The sequence below is a fragment of the Neurospora tetrasperma genome, assembly GCF_000213175.1.
Source record: "Neurospora tetrasperma FGSC 2508 unplaced genomic scaffold NEUTE1scaffold_81, whole genome shotgun sequence".
Lineage (NCBI taxonomy): Eukaryota > Fungi > Ascomycota > Sordariomycetes > Sordariales > Sordariaceae > Neurospora > Neurospora tetrasperma.
Window position 1 is genome coordinate 769,872 of NW_009799179.1, and position 18,936 is coordinate 788,807.

Genomic DNA, 18,936 nt, shown 5'->3' on the forward strand with positions numbered 1-18,936 from the left:
ACCAATACTGTCATTGCGATGCTGACTGAATCTCCCCTTCAATCTACTGCATTTCCCTTTCCACGATTTTTAGGTAACCGCATTTTCGATATATGACTAACTGACTGTATGCGTATATCATACCGCTCTCTGCTTTCCATCCGAGGTATGTTCCTGCCCATTCCCCCCCCGTGACATTGTATCATACTACGACTATACCACGACTGTACTACAAACATACCACTTTCATCCATCACTCACCCTCTTCACTCACTCTCTTCACTCACTCCCTCAAACACCCCCCGCCTTCAAGCACCAGGCGTACCACTCCTCCCCCTCCTCTCGCGCTCAAACGTATCAATATACTCACTATGCAACTCCTTGACGGCCGGGATGATCAAGCTCTCAATCTCGATTTCCGGTTCGCCTTCGGGGAGAGACTTGGGGTCTAGCGGTTCGTCCTTGTCTGTTGTTGTTGTTGTTGTTGTTGTTGCTGCTGGGTTGCCGGAAGAAGTAGAAGAAGAGCCGACACGACGGTGCATGGGGACGCGGATCCACCGGTCTTTGCGGTTGGGTGCTACAAAGACTACTTCCCATTTGCGGGTGGAGCTGTTGGTTTCCGGGTTGGTTAGTTAGTTGGTATGGGTAGGAGGGAGGAGGGAGGAACGTGAACGATGTTAAGAAGGGGGGTGAGGGAGTACAAGGGGATGAATGGGAAGGGGAGAACATAAGGCAAAGGAATGAGAAGAGAATTAGAAAAAACATACAGCAAATTCCCAATAACCAAATGATGCTGATACCGGTTCAGCGAGTACTTGGCCTTCAGCGTCAAGATGCTCGGATCCGTCTCCAGCTTGAACGAGACAATCATTCCCTCAGGCGACCATCCCTCCACCAAGTTCTTGAGGAACTTGGGCACGGGGTCAAGATCGACCACCAACCGCTTACTCCTAGGCACGGTGGGGGAAGAATCAAAGTTGTCAAAGGTCTCTTCATCCACCACTCCCGTCCCTCCCGATCCATTCCTAGATCCAACAGAGCCAGGAGGGGCAGGCGTAGCTCTGGCACTAGGGTTCGCACTGGGCGCAGCAGATGTGGCAGTAGAAGATGACAATTTCTTCTTCAAATCCGCCGCGTCCGTGCTCTGGATCTTGTGCTCCGACATGCGGTCCGGCGGCACGAAAAAGTCGCTGACGGCGGCCGCGAGATACAAGAGAGCGTTGGGGCCGAGCGGCTTCATCAGCTGGGCGATGGACCTCAGCTCGTGCAGGTAGTCCGAGATGCTGAGGAAGGGGATGGCCAGCAGCATGTTGTTATCGCGGGCGTCATGATACTTGCGCAGGACTTGGAGCATTTTGCTGGCGTCCTTGTCGCGGGCAACGACAGAGCCGTCGGGCCCTTCCCGAAGGAAATCGAGGAAGCAATCTTTTGCATGCGAGTAGTGGCGCGAGAAGGGCAGGAGGGAGAATTGTCGGTGGAGGAAGAGGACGGCGTAGCCGGCTTCGAGGAAGTACTCGGCGGATGTCTTGGGATTGGCTGGTTAGACAGATCCTGTACGAAGGGGCACTTTGATGGTGATGCCCCTGACATATAAGCAAGCAAGCAAAGAGGGAAAACTTACAGCTCCGCGAGTGCCAGCCGAAAAGTTGTCAATGAAGCGCACAGTCTGCTTTTCTGTAATACGTTAGTAACCTTACTCAGTCATCCATTTCCCTCTCGTCACTGTTGAGCCATGTCCTATATTCACTGCCTCACTTTTCTTCCATCCCAACTTCACCTCTTTCTCTCACTCCCCTTTTCCCCAGTTTCTCTTCTCCATTTACGCCCCTGGCAACCCCCAATGAACGAAAGGAACAAGGAAAAGAGAAAAACTCACCAAGCGGCACAGTAGTTCCACCACTGGTAATCAGCACCAACCTCCTCCCCTCTTTGGCATGGAAATCGATAAAGTCTTTGGCCTGCTTCACGTGCTTCTCATGGTCCTTCGGCGGCGGGTTGGCAGAGAAGTAGTGGTCCTCGGCCAGAGTGGCCAGGTTGGGTGGTGGGGTCTCGCCGGGGATTTGGGACATCATTTTGTCGGTGTTTTCGTTTGAAGTTTCTGGTCGTGGTGATGGTGATGAGAAGATGATGTCCTGGTTTTAGTTTTGACGCTCTTCTGGTTGGTTTGCGTGATCACGTTGATGGTGGCTGTGTAGTTTGAGCGTGATGATTAAGATGAAGTCTAGCCCTCGAGAAGAACGGCGAGAGACTGGCCTGCTGTGGCACGTTAGCTAGCTGACTTCAATATCTTCAAAGGAAGGTGGAAGTGAAGTGAAGCCCAAAAGGTTGATGATGCGCAGATGAGAACTGATTCAGTCCGTAGTTTCCATCGCCATTTATGCCAAGACCCGTGAGTGGAAATGTAAAAACGTAACCTCGACATGGTCCCCTATTCCTTCCTTCTCCATGATTCCATTGCGATACGTTCGTGAATACTCTACGCCATAAAACGCATGACCGTACATGTACCCGTATTCGGCTTGACCCGGATCGGGAGCGCCCGAGAGCATCAGTGATGATCAATGGGGACCCTCATAGAGCCATCTTGTTTGGTGTTGGGTTTGGGCGGAGGAAGGATAGGTAAAGCCACTTGACTCGACTCAGTTGCCACTTATAATGGCTTTGAAGGCTTGCATAGGGGTTTGTAGAGGGTCTGTATATGAGACTCCATTGATGTAGAAACTGGATGGCTGATGTTGATGGACTGACTGACCTGGGTGATTGATGGTAAAGATGAGAAGTACTAGACACAATCCGCTTGGTAATCCGTTGCGAAGCCCAGTTTATATACCTGTCCCCTTAATTGACCGTGTAGACCCCAGTTATTTGTGATTATTGATCGTCTTGCTGAGCCTCTGCAGTGATGACCTGGAAGGAATCGGCAAGGGTATACAAAGTTTGATCGAGAACGGCGAGGCAGAGGCGCGGCGAATTGGTTATGTTCGCCCTTCAGCTTCGCTCCGTTCAGGTCGTTATAAGATTCAATTCGGCAATGTTGCGTCACCTCACGTTCTGGGGAGTTGCCGGTGAGCTTTATATGTAAAGCTGTGGAAGTAGAGTAGTGCCCTGTGATGTCGTGTGGGTGGTGTGAGGTACCGGGGTTCAATCGACGTCGTTGAGATCCCGGCGTGGCGGGGCACTTTCTATGGGTTTGGTGGGATATTGCGGGGAAGCTCCCCCAAATTGTCGGCGCCCCCCTTGGAGCATTCTAGCGGATTTACGGAGCATCTCAGGCTCAACGATCTGGCACCGGCGACCGGACCACTACGGATGAACGGGAGTGAATTCGACCATTCTAGCCATTTGCCTCTGGATCGACGTTGGGTTGCACGGGGGTGACAACAGACGATGTTTTCCCAGTGTGTTTGATATTTGTCTATATGGAGTTTCACTATCATCACGATCACGGACCTAAACTAGGGCAACGGGTGACTTGAATAATGATATTGAACCTGCCTCGAGCCTGCCTATCCTAACAAAAAGCGTTCCTGGGTGTCTCCTCCAGGGCACCGATCTATAACGCTTCTCTAAACCTCTACCTAGTAACAATGATGAGTTGAGATAAACTGTACTACTTAGTACATGGAGAGATCAAAAAGAAGACAGCGGGTTAACAACCCTACAACCACCTTACAATAGACAAGCACAACAAAACAAACAAGGCAAAGGACCCCCCTTTTTTTTTTTAAATGTCTCAACGCCGTCCGTCTAAGATGCATTTTGCCGCCATCATTTCTCTTTCAAAACAACATGAAAAAGGGGGACTCCCTTCATTCTCCTGAAACGCCAAACGCTCTCTGTCCATCACGCAACCCAGTCTGTTCCTTTTCTTTTATCTCAAGGCATTAAAACCACTTCTTGCTGGTGGATCTCTTTTGCTGCGCACTCTTCATCGAGTTGATCCTCCTCAACCTCTCACGGTTGCTGGGATCAAGCAGGACGTCGGTGCTCTCGTCACGGAACCAGTGGTTGGGGGCGTTGCGGTTGTGCAAGTCGCCCATCTTGACACGCTGCACCTTGCGGAGCTTGACAAGGCCGTACCAACAGACAATCAACGAGGCGACCGTCGAGACCGAGGTGACCATAGCAAATCCCCAGTTGGTTTCCTCTATGAAATTCTCCAGGTTCATCCCGTACCAAGACGCCAAGAAGGTGCCCATTGCGAGGCCGAGAGTGCCCACGCTGAACTTGAGATCGAGCAACATGAGCGAGTTACGGTTGGCGTCAAGAATGGCGCGGATACTGTGATAAGTGGTTAGCTGTGTGTTTTTCCTCAATTCCAAAAATGGTGTAAAAAACTCACATTTCCTCCGTGTTCCTGATGCTCGAGACAAGGTTACTCGCTTCCTCCACAACTTCGTCGCAAATCTTGTTGTAAGACTCCAACAAAAGCTCGATTTCAGTGTGGTCATCCTCGCCTCTGTAGAGATCATGCGTCTTCTCAGTCAAATACATGGACGCAAGATCATCGTCGGCCTCAAGCAGCTCCTCGATGGCATCACGCACGAGCTTGGCCTTTTGCTCGAAAGTGCTAACCCTCTTGGACAAGACGAGCAACACCCTCAGCTTCTCGCGGTCGATATCGTCTTCGAGCTCGCTGAGAATGCGAATCACAGGGTCGCGGACGGCTTCGAAGTCAGCCTCCAGCTCGGAAGTGACCGACATTAGCACGGCTTCGAGAGCGCGGAATTCGTAGGGCAGACTGTTGGCTCCGGACGACTGCTTCTGCTGCAGTTTGCCTTGTAGATCGTACATGAAGGCTGACTGGGGGTATGAACTCTTGGAGCCGTAGACGTCGAACAGAAGGACGCAATCGTGTTTGATCAAGACCTTCAAGTGTAACAGGTTGAGCAGAATCGCCGAGGGACGGATGAGGATATGGGGAAGGTTGGACGAATCAATCTTGCGAAGATCGCGAGGCAAAAGACCGTACTGTTGTATTTCGACTGGTCAGCAATGTTATCACAGCATCTCTTCATCTGTGTCAGATCACGTACCTTTGCAATAAGCTCACTCTTTTTGAGCTCACCGTCCACCATAACAACATTGCCGTTCTCGTCCACTTCGGTACACCTCAGTCTGGGATCCATTGCAGCCTTTGCGGTCAAAGCCCTGCGCTGGAAAATAGAACCAGACTCTTCCTCGAGTGCTACTCTTATGTCGTCATCGTTCAGCCGGGTGTCTGGTGGTCCCTTCTTTTCGCCATTGCCGAACAGCCACTCTCTGAGTTTGGGCCTCTTGGAATCACAGTCAGAGGACTGGTTTGACGAGAACCGCAACGAGCCAGCCGGCGGTGGGAGTGCGAGGAGGGACTTTGTGGTGCGCTGTTTTCGAAGCGACTTGGGGAGAATGGCCTCGAGGTCGACAAGACCGGCGCGCAACTGGGTGCGCTTGGGCGGGGTTGCTGTACTCAGCGATCTCGTTGTCGTCGAGGAAGAAGGCTGTCTTGGTGGTCTGGTTGAACCGCCTGCGGTACAGACATGGCGACACTGGAGAGCTGGATGGCGCTCAGCAGCAGCGCGACATGTTGGCGCAAACGAGAGCCCTTCGGACTGGGCGCGAAGATACCGAAGGAGACTCCGTGATGGCGCTGCTGGTCTCAATGCCGGCGGCATTGCAGCAAAAAATGGTCGTCCGTGGACTGACTGACGATACTTGCTCTCAGTATTCTCCTCTCGGTCGCAAAAAGTGGAAGAAGAAAGGCGCGCAAATCAAACAGAGAGAGTGATTCGCGGTGTTTGTAAGGCCTTCCTGCCTTTCCAAAAAGATGGCCGCAACGCACCTCGCTAAATCCCAGTTCGATGTTGTGCCTGCAGAAAAGTTAAAGCTTTCGACGGATGGAACCACGCCGCGCGGTGGTGCTAATAAACAGCATTGGCGGGAAAAGTTCGCTGTGGGAGGGGTTCTCCAAGTGCTGGTGGGAGTGAATGCATCAAAAGTGGAATTCGCCCATGCATGCGGGCAACTCCATTCGACATGGAAGTCGCTGCGTTTCCCCAATCACCGTGTTCCAGTTGATAAGAAAATTGTTAGTGCATCCAACGCCTGGACAACTTCATCGGAATGACATCTTTCTTTGGTGTTGACCACTTTTGACAGTTCCAAGTGACCTCAGAAGAGTGCGAGATATGCATCCTTCTCCAAATACGTCTTAATTGGCTGGGTGAGAGATGTTTCCAAACAGATCTCTCCATTGAACAACATCCACTGTTGACCGTTACCAAAATTTCCACAGCAGTTCAACCTTGCACTCTCGAGTCCTTTCTCCATAAATCCAATTTAGGCCCTCATCCTCTCTTCAGACGGAACCCACTTGCTCAATGTGGATTTCACGACTTACACGACGCTTCAACTTGACCACTTCAGCCGCTCCAGTCTCCTGCACTTCGGCAGAATGGTAAACAATGAAGCTGACGCCCATCAAGATTAGAGGCCGCGGCCGCAAACAACCCTGGCAACCTCCAAATCCGGAGCGTTTCAGGCGCAAGTACCTGGATGGTGACGAGGACGAGTTCGACGAGGAAACTGGAGTCATTCCAAGTCAAGTCGACAAAAATGGTGTTAGACGACGACGTCGCGTCAAGACGAGAAAGCCAGCCGCTCTTATCGAGCAGCTGCCGCCTGAAATCCTTGAGCGCATCTTCTCCATGTCCGAGAACCTCAACTTTCCTAGGAGTAGTCTTCGCATTGGCTACATGCTTTCGGCCAGGACCTTCCTTATGCAGCTGATTGTCGATGCCTTCTCTCCTACGTGGGACATGTGGTTTGGCTGTCCCAGAAAGGATATCCAGTCATATAGGGGTTATGAGAAGGATGGTGAGAGAATGCCTGGCAATCCAGATTTCCAGGTCAGTTTGCCTCGTTGAAATGCCGAAATGGGTTGATGAAAAGAGTGCTATCTGAACCCTTTTCACATAAGACTGGCTACTCACTTCATATTATCGACTTCCCTCTCATAATAATACTCCTGCCATAAGGACCGTCAACTGACACCTTCACAGACCGCCATCCTCTCCTCCAAATGGTTCTCCCTCTCTCTCATCCTCCACGCCCAACAAGTCTGGATCCGGCGTCACGGCTCTGCCTTCCGCCCCTTCATCCACACCGAGAACTGGCTCATGCTCGGCCCCACGCGCATGGAACTTGACCGTGACCTGATATCAGGTCCCCGCCCTGGTGAAATCCAAGACTACGACATGGATGATGTCCGAGATGTTTATCCTCACCATCCTCACCACCGCCTGCACTTCGACGGTGACTTCGTCGACGACTCCGGTGCCCCTTCCTCGTCCCAGTCTAACACCAAACTGGACGTGGAAACCTGCTTCGAAGCCGATTGGTCCTGGTTCACCACCATTTTGTACAAATCCGACCCCCAAGGAGTTATCTATAGCCTGGAGAATCATGCCTTGCGCACGGGGTACTGGGATATTCACCCGGCGACCAAGATCCCTAATCATTTGCTGGCGAACCCGGTTGCGAGTTGGGATTCCGTCAAGTTGCTGTATTGGTTGGTCAGAGGTGGTGCGACGTTATCGAGCGAGCAAACCTGGGAAGTGAGTAGCGCCCAAACCTCTTCCCTTAACCCTTTTCATGAACCTTCACCTCCCCAAACTTCTTCTCTCTCCTAATCTTGACCTCCTTAACTTTCTCCTCTTCAACCTCCTCCACCTCCACATTATCCCTCAATATTTTCCCTTGATCTTTCGCTTAACTGTTTTGTCTCTTAAACTTTCCTCCCCTAAACCTCCCTGACTCCTCTCCACACCCATCTCACCCAAACCTCTTTACAAAACTAACTAACATACCAACCAGCTCACCAAACTCGGCTACGAACGCCTAATGTCCCATCCCGACCATCCTTCTACTACCATCACATCCTCTTACACCCCCCATCATTCCACCCTCCCCACCTCTCGCCCTTACATCCCCCACGCCAACCTCCCTCCCGACGCCCGCCGCGATGATCTAGATGAGGACCAAGAGCGGGAACAAATGTCCCTCATCGCCCTTCGGCTCTTCTCCATCCTGCGCGTCTTTGGCCCCAACCACTGGCCCCATTTTCTCATGATCGAGAAGCTGGAGGAGATCAGTGTGGAGCGGCAGACGCGAACTGCCTATTCTGACTCGCAGAAGCCGGCCTGGAAGCTGTGGCTGCGCGCCCAGTCTGTTTTGCGGCATTGGATGCAGCAGAGGGGAGAGGAGCATGAGGACTGAGATGGGGATTGAGAGAGTGTCGGAGAGTAGGGGAAGAAATGTCATGGGTATCATTTGACTTGTTAACTGGAGGACTCAGCTTGCTCAAGTAAGGAGAATGCGGTGGCGATGATGTTAGAAACATGGCAGAGGAGATTAACTGGAGGTGGGTAGGCATCCAGATCCACTAACCCTCAAGGCATTGTTCATGAATAAAACACTGCTTCTTTAGCAGGCGGCCTGACAAAAGAATCCACTGCATCTTGGCCGTCAGTGAATCCGCCAGCTCAGGTCTCACCGTATGGCACTTGATACTTCTGCAATCAACCCATCAAGGCAGCACGAATCATGCCCACACACTCCTAGAGGTCACATTTATCACGATTAACTTCAGGGACAAAGGATAGATCGTCAAGGTCTTAACTATCACCCATTATGGACTAGCTCTCAGGACTCCAAGCATCCATGATACCAATGGAGATCCAATACCTCGCCCCTAAATCCGATAACCTTGCACGATATCGCCATGGTCCAAAGGGTATCCTTCCAATATAGCCTCCCTTCAACACCTAGACGCCGTTGCAAAAGACCCATCAACCTGCTGCTAGTCGGAGAAATACCTGACGAACCACAAGAATCACCACGAACTTGTGGGAGCCCAATCCGGAAACAAACCTCAAACGCCTCCGTCAGATTGTGCTCTGTCTTGTGCTGCCATCACCAGTCATTGGCAACAGGCACAGAGGTATTGCCGGCATTAGTTACCAGCACCCCAACCATCGCCGCCGGCATTGTCGCCCGCATCATCGGCGTCACCACCACCACCCCAGCCGTCACCAGCATCGTCACCATTAGCATCATCGCCGCCGCCAACCTCCTCCTCAAAGTCGGAATCGGCCTCGAAGTGAAGATTCTCTGTGTCCTCGGGAATGTACTGCTGGAGGAAGTCCGGAATTTCCTGGCCGGTCTCGAGGAGGGTGCGAGTGAGAACAGAAGCGATATCCTCGTCACGCTCAGTGTAGAAGGAAGTGGCAAGACCTCTATGGCCGATACGACCGGTACGACCAATGCGGTGAACATACTCCTCAATACCACCATACATGGTGGAGGGGAGGTCGAAGTTAATGACATGCAGAACGTTGCGCACATCGATACCGCGAGCAGTGACGGCGGTAGTGATCAGCACAGGTGATCTTCCGGCACGGAAGGCGCGCATGGCAGCCTCGCGCTCCCTCTGAGTTCTGTCGCTGTGCATACTGACACAGGGGACTCCCTTGTTGAACAGAAAGTCATCGAGTTCGTCAGCAGCGCGCTTGTTATTGACAAAGATAATGGTGCGACCGGGAGGCACCGTGTTGAGCAGATCAAGACAGGCCTGCTTCTTCAAATAGGGTTCGACCCAAATGACATCCTGCTTGATGTTGGAGTGGGTGCTTCCAGCGCGTCCAACGCGAAGGCGCACATGATTGTCGGCCAAGTGGGTCGTGGCAAGGTCACGAGCAGCCTTAGGGAAAGTGGCCGAGAAGAGCATATACTTGATATTACCCTCTTCCTGGTCTGTGGAGGGAAAAAGTATTAGCCTGAGCTCACCAAACAGTTTGGGGAAGCAGGAAGATGCTGTGCAGAGTTAACTTACCACCACCAGAGAGAATCTGGTCGAGCTCGTCCTTCCAGTCGTCATGAAGCATCTCATCTGCCTCGTCAATCACCATGTAGCGGACACGGCGCAACGACAGGATGTCCGGGCGATCCATAAAGTCGATAAGACGACCAGGAGATGCGACGAGAATGTCGCAGCCTTTCGCAATCTGCTCCATCTGCTCCCTCATTGGGCCGCCGCCGTAGATGACGCAAGGGCGCAGCATGGAGCGATAGCAGAACTTTCTGGCCTCGTTGAAGATCTGAACCGCCAGCTCACGGCTGGGGCAGACGACGACAACCAAAGGCTCAGCTCTGCAGGGCTGGTCGATTCCGGACTGATAGGTGACAGGGTTGGGACGAGGGGCCGCCAACTTCTTTGCCTTGCCCATCAGCTTGTTGATGATGGGGATCATATAAGCCGCTGTCTTGCCAGAACCTAGAGATTTGTCAGTGTCAAGGATGCTCATCACAGGGGCATCTGAAGATGAACTCACCAGTCTGCGCAATGGCAATGACATCATGGCCCTGGCTAATCGCGGGGACACAGTAACGTTGGATAGGGGTCGGCAGATCATAGCCCGCAAGCTCGACGTTGCGGAGCATGGCCGGGTGCAGGCCAGCAGCTCTGAAAGAGTCGATAGGCTCGACTCGAGTAGGTCCCTCTTGGACCAGCTGGAGCTCAGCGATGGCGGAGAAGTCGATTCCCCTGCGGCCGCGCTCCTCGACGGGGCCAAAGAGTTGGACCTCCAACTCCGGGAGCTCAGGGCCAATGTCACCCTCTTCGCCATCCCACTCATAAATGCGGGCCTGGCCATCCCACTCGGTCTCCCGATTGGCAAACTCGTCGTAGTGGTAGGGCGTCGCCTCAACCCAACCCTCGAGCTTGGGAGGGACGGCCTGCTCGACGGGAGCAGGGCCGCTGTGGCCGTTAGTATCGGAGAGAGCCGACTTAAGATCCGCAGTGCCCCAAGGACCGGCCTCAGCCTCGGTGACAGCGGGGGCAGCACCCCAACCGTGGTCAGCCATGACGCGAGAGTGGCTGTAAGCGATGGATGAGTTAGAGAGGCGACCAGCTAAATGTTAAGCGATAGTGAAATGAAGTCTTGAAAGGAATCAAGTGCTTCCGTGGGCTCAGGTGGAACTGAGAGACGGCGAGGTGACGCGACCCATGGAGGTACGGCGCGTTCAAAGTGAAGATGATGTCGCCGAAGAGGAGAGATGACGAGATAGAGACAAAGAAAGAGGAGAGACTTACTTGTTACGAGACGACGGAAGCTATTCGCGGCGAGAGCAAGATACGGCGCGCAGCACGTCGACGTGTTGACGAGTCCTGCGGGTGGGTGTGGTGGGTGAGAGGGAGAGGAAGAAGTGGGAGAGGAGAAGAAGAGAAGGGTCGAAATGTTCTGACTTAAATATCAGAGAACGCACAAACCACCCAAGCTTTGTGTGCGAGACGGGGAGTATTTGTTACGTCAACAAGGCAACTGAACTTTAAGTTTCAAACGGAGGAAGGAGCAGCTGCGGAGAGGGTAGCGGGGCAGAGGCAACTCCAGCCCTGTGAAGGGGATGTATGAAGAGGGAAGGTATGGCCGGGAGGACTTCTTGCCTGGCAGCTGAGGCGGTGTCGGGTACGAGCTGTTGGGGATGGAACAAAGTGGAAGCGTGACGGCAGATTGAAAGTTGAGTCAACGGGTAGCAGCTGCCTGCCACCGGCATGACGAGTTTAGGCGGTGGTCTTTCAGTCACGAAAAGGGTTCTGATGATGGGGCCATGTGTGGCGCGGTCAAAGGGAAGTGACGAGACGGAGCTACTGGGTACCTCTACGCTGGGCTGGAATCAAACGATCAACGTACCGGAGGCCATTTGGGTCAGTAACGACAATGGGGACTGCAGTGTTTGTGGAATTGGATTCTTTTTGTTTACAAGTATTCGGTCTTGACATATGGATTATTCCCTTGAATAATACAAAGATCAACTGGAGGACTTATCTGGACTTACTCCTGCATACACTCGCCTTTCTTTCGTCTTCTGGCTGTCGGGACTCCAGAGCATCTGCCACCAGCTACAGTATTACTTAGAGGTATTGAACCGCCTCCTCCATGTACCTAGTATTGTCAGCCACACCACCACTTGATCTGATTACGAGCTTGGCGAGGCGGACAGACTCGCTCGCGTTGCCACTCGATCTTCCAACAACTGCCCAGTGGGCCCATCTGCCAAAGGCCGACACAAAGGCGGTATCCAGCTGGAATGGACGACCGTGCTGCTATCAGCAGGATAACCACTCAATAAAGTCTGCCTTTAATGCGGTTGGGAGATATGGACCAAAGCACAGAGTCAGGACCACGAGGCAGTCAAACACACCTTGATAATGTACCAAGGAAGGCAGGGAACCCTTTGACTAGTCATGCATCTTGTAACAAAGGACTACCTATTCAGAGTGTAGAGGCTGTTTTGGAATTCTAGATGTACGCTTTTTCGTAGCATCGGAGTGTCCCATCTGTCCCTTTCTCTCCGTCATGATTCGATGCCTCTGCCGCTTTGGCTACGATAACGCGACCTGGTTCCCAGTTCTATGCGGACAGCGATCAACAACCATAAGACTCTTCCACAGACGGTCATACAAAAGGGGACCACGACTTCGTAACAGATAAAGACGGTGCAGCAAACGAGGCCTCGGAATACTACACGGGAAGGGGTCAGCCAGCGGGATCTAGACAAAAGAATATCAGTGAGTAAGCAAAGTAGCCATCACTAACGCCCTCGAAACCTGTGACGCCAGTTAACTGCATGCTCAACGGGTAGCGCATTGAAGAAAACCAATCTCAGCATAACTTGTTGGTGGTCCGAATAAATGGTCGCGATGAACGGACAACCCAGAGAACGAAAAGAACAAAACTGGACGACACGAACGGGCGAGCAGGCGAACAGACGAGCGCACCGGACAGGACGAATACTTTTCGTCTACATTTCAAAGTCGAACCAGATACCCCTTCTGTCTTACTCCCGAGTGACCAGGGAGCCAAAAAGACATCCGTTGGCACAGGAACAGGCACTGAAGGACGCTAGATTACACCTTTGCAATAGCAAGCTATTGTAGTAGAAGAAGAGCAAGCACACAAGAGACTAGATCGCTTGTACAAGTATGGAAGTTCGAGTTGACACTTTCATATGGCGGTAACATGGACATAGATTGTACTACAAAAAGAACCGCAGTAGAGGAATGCAGAGCCACTCCAAAGTATCTACAAGATCACAGACACAAGGAAACGAACCCAAGAAACGACGGAATGGCTACGCCAACAAAGAACAAGAGGGAATCATAAACCTATAAACCGAGAGAACCTGTAACGAAACAACAATGGACCCTATCCTTTCCCAGGATCATTAGCTGAAGAAGACCGTCGTGAACCACACCCATACATGCCATGCCCCTACCATCACTTAGGCCTTTACCTCCTCCACCTCCTCAATTTTTGGCTCCTCCACCACCTTCTTTCCCCCTTCCTCCGCCGTCCTCAATACCTTGTCCAGCACCGACGCAGCCCTACCAATCACACCGCCTTCCTGCTTCGCGCCCATTACGCCCGTCTTGATCGCAGCCCTCCACTTCCGCTCAAACACCTGCTGCCTCGAGATCCGATCCGGATACATCTCGCCATCCTCATCCCTCTGCGCGCCCCACAAATTCAAATAAGCAAACGGATTCGGCGTCGTCGGCATCCTGTAGATACTATCCCAATACCGCTGCTCATCATACGGCAACGGCGTCTCCGGTCTGAACCCAGCTTCCAAGAACTTGGCAAGGGTGGTGATCTGCTTCGCTTGGGCTTCGCCGTTCTTCTTGGAGACCTTGTTCAGACTGGTTTTGGTGGCTGACGTCCAGCCCTTGACCGACAAGGTGGATGCTACAGATGGGTTCCAACCCAACATGGACGAGAACGAATTCATTGTCTTGAGCCAGCCGCCCGGGCAGGAGACGGTTTCATCAGGACAGACTTCGATGAGCCAGTCGAGTACAGAAAGCGTGTCGGAGCGGATTTCGGTCGACAGGTGGGTCATGCCACCCCGGATGTACATGAGGATCTTCTCGACATGGGGCGCGACGTCGGAGGGCGGGAGGGCGCGCAGGAGCTTGAGGAAGTTGGTGCGCACGTTGGCGACAGAATCGGTGATTAAGGGCAATAGCTTGGTGAGCAGGTTGGGCACGCCGACCGGGTTGAAGATGGGCTTGGAAGAGAGGTCCTTGGTTAGTTGGACCAGGGCTTCTTGGCGAAGCTTGTCGGATTTGGAGTTGATGGCTTGGTTGAGGTGTTGCTTGAAGAGGCCGACGAGGTCAACGCCATCGAGGGCGGCGAGGGTGTGTTGGTTCACGACGATGGCTGGGAGGGGAGGTGTTAGTGAGTGAGTTTGGCTTTCAAGAGGGATGAATATGAGTGAGTGAGAGACAAACATTTGGACTTGAAGCTCGTATCGGTAAAGTTGGCTGCTTTGGCTTTGGCCTTGCCGACCTTCAACTTGGCTTTCTGTCGTAGTTCATATGTGTTAGTGAAAGTCGCCGATAAGGGGGCATCACATCTGATAAAGCCAGGGGCCGCAACACCAGCAGCAGTTTCTCCCCCGAAGAAAGCTTATCGGGTGAATGAATAAAAAATGACATACGTTGAAGTCCTTCTTCTTCTCCTTCTTTTTCTTGTTGCTAGAACCCATCTTGGCGGTGTTTGATAGATAACGGTCTGAGCAGCAGTTAGACGTACAGTCTCTTCTTATCAACAATTGATATGGCAGCACTCACCTTGGCCCTTTGTAAGTGTATCTTTGGTGAAGCGCGGAGTGAAGGAACGAGGTGAGTTTGGAAAATTTAGCGGTGTAACGCGGCAAAACCCCCAGACTGCCAAGACTTTTGACAGCTGTCGGCCAGGGGTAACAGCATGGGTACCTTGCTGGACAGCAAGTGGCCGCTCGCTGTTGCTGTTCGTTCGTTCGTCGCTTCTGGAGCTCACCGAACGAGCAAGGGAGCTCTCTCACGGCTCATCGATTCCTACTTAGCTCATTGAAGCTCTTTCACATTCTCCTAGACAGAAATCAACCATTTGAATTGGCGCGAGCCGAACACATCAGTTAAACACTTAATTCTCCAATTCACAGATCAATTCCCAATGTCAGACCCAACAGTCAGTTTCCCCCACTCCCCCTCACCCTTCTTAAACACACTCACTAACATTTCCCCAGTCACCCTCTGCCTCCGCCCACCTCGAAGAGACCCTAGGCCGTCTCTCCAAAAAGCCCGGCGTAAAGGGTGCCATCGTCCTTGACCGCGCTTCCGGCGCCATCCTCAAAACCAGCGGTCAAATCTCTTCAATCCGAAAAGCCAAGTCCCAACCACAGCAACCAGAACAGTCCGAGCAGCAATTGCTTACAGACCAGCAAGGCCCACTGTCACCTTCATTTCCTCCTGGCACCGCTACTGATACGACTACTACCGATCCGGCTCCGGCTCCCGGCACGGCGGTGACTACGACAGGGGAGGAGGCAGTTGCTGCACCGGCAACAGTATCTACGGGGACGGGCACGGATGGGGAGGTACCGGGGGCTGGGGCAGGTGCGGCGGGCACGGGCGCGGGGAACTCAAGCAGCGGCAGCAGCGGCAGTGCAGTGAGCGCCTATGATCAGAACGTGGTAGAGCTCGCGGCGATGGTGTGGAGTTTTGTGTCGAATGCGGGCGAGTTTGTGCAAGAATTGGATGAGGAGGTGAGTTCTCGCAGGGCCTTTTCTTTTCCCCCCTTGTTTCCCTTCCCCTTACCCACAGCCCCCTACTCGGAGCTTCTTGAACTCTCAGTGAGAAAAAAATATCGAAACTGGTTGTGCAACCTCAGGTTCACGAAAATAAAAGGCTGAAACTAACGACAACGCATTGCGCTGCGCTGCACTGCAACAGGATGAACTCAAACTCCTAAGACTACGGACGAAAAAGCAGGAATTGGTAATCGTGCCCGATGCGAAATACCTGCTAGTCGTTTTTCACGATACTCCTCCAGCATGAGGCACGGAACATATCGAGTGCTATTCAAAAAGGGACGGCGCAACGCTGCAAGAGCTGAAGCTTGACATCGTCCCTGAGCTCAATCTGGTGATGATGAAGTTGGTGGTGGTGGTGGTAGTGGTAGCGGTGATGAGCCACGCCAAGGATAGGATTGGGATGGTAGGATGGATCAGTTCGATTTCATAAATCTGATACTTCGAACCTTGATGCGTTCCATCGAAAGGAAGGATACGTCGCTCCTCTTATGAAGCATGGCACGGCACGACCGGGCGACAGTTTCCCGATCGAGACGACATAAGGCAAATGTTACAGTTCCCATCCCTCCCTTTTTGACGGGAACGCGTGCTCGGATTGTTTCGACATGGGTAGTCACATGAATGGCATGGAGCATATAAGGCTCTGGTAGATCTGTTTCCTATAGCAGAGAGGACTGTTACCATTGGGTGCTCGTCAAGGTTGAAAAGAGAGAGAAGGGTGGGAGAGGAGGGCTGGATGATGATGATTGACGATTGGGCAAATGGATGGCGCGAATCCTGAACAAACGAACTGGTTTTGACATGATTTGATACCCTCCGCCTTTCCCCCCTTTTCCGCCGATGAGATTACATTGTTCTTCAAAGGCGGCTGAGAAAGTTAGTTGAGTTGCACAACAACGACGAGCGGCGGCAAGTCGCAGTTTGATCATTTTCTGCGCAACAATTTACACGCCGAAACCGCTTTTAACACCCATCCGTTGACCTTAATGATGAAATGCCCGTTCCACTCACCCCTTGGGTAGTGTTTTCAAATCGAGTCGCGCGCACAACACACATAAGATTGTCAAAGTCATTGTCCATGGCAAGCGCGGCAAAACGCCGTGATATATTGGCACAAAAAGGGCCTCCACTGTACTCAGCTGCACCACTGTGGTATTGGGCGATTGGTCCGGTGGGCATCTGTGTGTAGTGGGCACCTGTGTTTCAGAATGATCCTGGTAAGCCTTTTCGACGATGGAGGGTTTATTTCTCAACAAATTCGCCGTTTTCGGCATATGTAACCAAGCTCTAGCAAAGACTATCGTGAATACATACCTAGAGTATGTAGTAGTGTACATAGGTACCTACCGTTCAGCTAAAGGTATGGCAAGAAAAAGGAGGTCCTTGTCAGCCCGGGAGACTGCGGCGCCGATGTTTTATTGCTATGACTGCATTTGCGGAACAACCGTTAGAGGTGAGGTGCGCTGGAGACACACGTGTAGTCCGGGTTGTAGGCAAGTCCCCTGCTGCGAGCATGTTATTGCTGGACAAAAGCCCCTGGATCTCGCTTGGGATCGCCGACGACGACGACATCCCTTGCACGTATGAATGGACGACCAAAGAACCTTCTCTTCCCCCCATCCCTCTCTGGGTTTCACTTGATCGATTCGGGCCTGACATTGAACGGGCCGTAGCCAAAACCGGTACATCTGAGTTTGGGGTGCAGGAGTTCGAGGGTGCTCCCGTCTCTGAAGCAACCCTTTTTACCTAGTCGCTTGATGCGTGGATTGTTCTACACCCCAAACAGCGTGGAGTAGGTACCCTAGAGGGAAAACTTCCCGTCGGTTCGCCCACTTGTTCTAGGGCCGTTCGGGTTTCCCCCCCCCCCCAAATGCCCCATGCCCCATGCCCCCCATTCCAGTCACTGCGCCTCTCCGAACGGGCAGATCGAAGCGGGCGTAATCCCAAGTTCCAAGTTCAACCATGGCCGAACTCAATGAAAGCAATTTCAGATGGATAGAGGTTCACCTGTACCACGGTGATTTATTCCCAGGAGGCAAGATTACAGGCTACGAACTCCATGGATTCGAAACAAGCCAGCCGGGCACATCCGTATGGCTCTTGGCCTGTGACTGGCTGTGGAGGGCAGGTAATGGCTGGCGCAGCGTCTCCTTCCGGTCCAAGCACAGGTAGGTGACGGCAAAGTTGTGAGGCTCCCAGGGTGGTGGCAGACTGTGGTGCTGGTTTCTTCATATAATGACCTGTCCCTGTTAATGTTTACAATGGAAATGGGGTCCCTATTATTTCTCGTATCATTGGCTTGGTTGAGGGCTGTCAGTCCGGATTCCGGTTCCCCATCCATCCCTCCACCCTCAGGATTACAAGAGCTCTAACAGGAACCGGGAAGGACTGGTGACTGACTGCCGTCACCGATAATATAACGGACGTACCTTGGATATCCTGAGACAACCATGAAGTTTGTGCCCGAGTTTAGTCTGGGTGTCCTTCTCAGTGCTCCTGTCCAGTCCTCAGTACATATTTCGTAGACCTAGTTCGTTAGACCAACTCGCTAGGACCAACGGATCATCGACGGCCTAGTCCATCTTTTTCCTTTTTTCACCTCTATAGGTTCCTGTCACAGTCCATTTTTTTTCGATTTTTTTTCTTTTGTTGCTGTGCTGTCTCTGCATGCTTTAACTGATCAGCGAAACCCACCAGGCATCTGATATTAACGAATAGTGTTGAGGCCCCTCGAGTCTCTAACAGCCGACGTCAAGGTGTTGGCCCCGCCGCGGCACTTCACACAGCAAAAGCCGGACCCGGCAAGTTTATAGCCGTATCACACTCCTCGGTGGACACCACAACGAAACCCGTTAGTGTAGAATACACACGCAACTGCCGTGGACCTCATCAAGAGGTGGACGCGCTGCTCCCAGTTCGGCTCGCATTCTTCCTCGTTCAATGAGAGCGCTGCGGCCGCAGATCGAGGCGGCGCATATCATCCCGCGTACGCCACTCCTCCCGTGCCGAAAAGATGCCGTCTTTTTCGATATTGAGACGGACGCCCCGGAGGCGGAACACAGAATGCGCCAAGCCGGCAGACGCCACCGTTATCACCATTACCGAAGGTGTCTTTGGGGGGACAGGGGATGCTGTGGTTGCAGCTGAAGGATTGGGATGGGGGGCAGGAAGGGGAGGGGGACATGGAGGCGGCGGGCGATCCGGGGGGCTTGGCCTGGGGTTGACATCCAACAACAGCGATAAAACAAACAACAACATCAACAACAACGCCAGCAACATCAC

The 18,936-nt window shown here is 52.5% G+C and overlaps 6 protein-coding genes across 6 annotated transcripts; 2 read left to right on the forward strand and 4 right to left on the reverse strand.

Moving 5' to 3' along the window:
- Positions 1-49: 49 nt before the first annotated feature.
- NEUTE1DRAFT_70340 (uncharacterized protein) lies at positions 50-2,051 on the reverse strand (the record flags this gene model as incomplete). The annotated part of the gene is made up of 4 exons (XM_009856874.1): positions 50-588; positions 747-1,504; positions 1,601-1,653; positions 1,856-2,051. The coding sequence occupies 4 exons, from the start codon at positions 2,049-2,051 to the stop codon at positions 288-290; spliced, it is 1,308 nt and encodes a 435-aa protein (XP_009855176.1).
- A 1,812-nt stretch (positions 2,052-3,863) lies between these two features.
- On the reverse strand, positions 3,864-5,633 carry NEUTE1DRAFT_89024 (mitochondrial inner membrane magnesium transporter mrs2; the record flags this gene model as incomplete). Its single annotated transcript, XM_009856875.1, has 3 exons — positions 3,864-4,260; positions 4,322-4,950; positions 5,016-5,633. The coding sequence occupies 3 exons, from the start codon at positions 5,631-5,633 to the stop codon at positions 3,864-3,866; spliced, it is 1,644 nt and encodes a 547-aa protein (XP_009855177.1).
- Positions 5,634-6,422: 789 nt separating this feature from the next.
- On the forward strand, positions 6,423-8,235 carry NEUTE1DRAFT_104573 (uncharacterized protein; the record flags this gene model as incomplete). The annotated part of the gene is made up of 3 exons (XM_009856876.1): positions 6,423-6,866; positions 7,020-7,574; positions 7,834-8,235. 3 exons carry the CDS (start codon positions 6,423-6,425, stop codon positions 8,233-8,235), a joined length of 1,401 nt encoding a protein of 466 aa, XP_009855178.1.
- A 736-nt stretch (positions 8,236-8,971) lies between these two features.
- Positions 8,972-10,948, reverse strand: NEUTE1DRAFT_89026 (uncharacterized protein; the record flags this gene model as incomplete). Its single annotated transcript, XM_009856877.1, has 3 exons — positions 8,972-9,771; positions 9,851-10,291; positions 10,350-10,948. 3 exons carry the CDS (start codon positions 10,879-10,881, stop codon positions 8,972-8,974), a joined length of 1,773 nt encoding a protein of 590 aa, XP_009855179.1.
- A 2,217-nt stretch (positions 10,949-13,165) lies between these two features.
- On the reverse strand, positions 13,166-14,565 carry NEUTE1DRAFT_132447 (uncharacterized protein; the record flags this gene model as incomplete). Its single annotated transcript, XM_009856878.1, has 3 exons — positions 13,166-14,237; positions 14,309-14,381; positions 14,518-14,565. The coding sequence occupies 3 exons, from the start codon at positions 14,563-14,565 to the stop codon at positions 13,300-13,302; spliced, it is 1,059 nt and encodes a 352-aa protein (XP_009855180.1).
- A 449-nt stretch (positions 14,566-15,014) lies between these two features.
- NEUTE1DRAFT_149291 (uncharacterized protein) lies at positions 15,015-15,898 on the forward strand (the record flags this gene model as incomplete). The annotated part of the gene is made up of 3 exons (XM_009856879.1): positions 15,015-15,029; positions 15,088-15,606; positions 15,794-15,898. The coding sequence occupies 3 exons, from the start codon at positions 15,015-15,017 to the stop codon at positions 15,896-15,898; spliced, it is 639 nt and encodes a 212-aa protein (XP_009855181.1).
- Between the last annotated feature and the right edge of the window lie 3,038 nt (positions 15,899-18,936).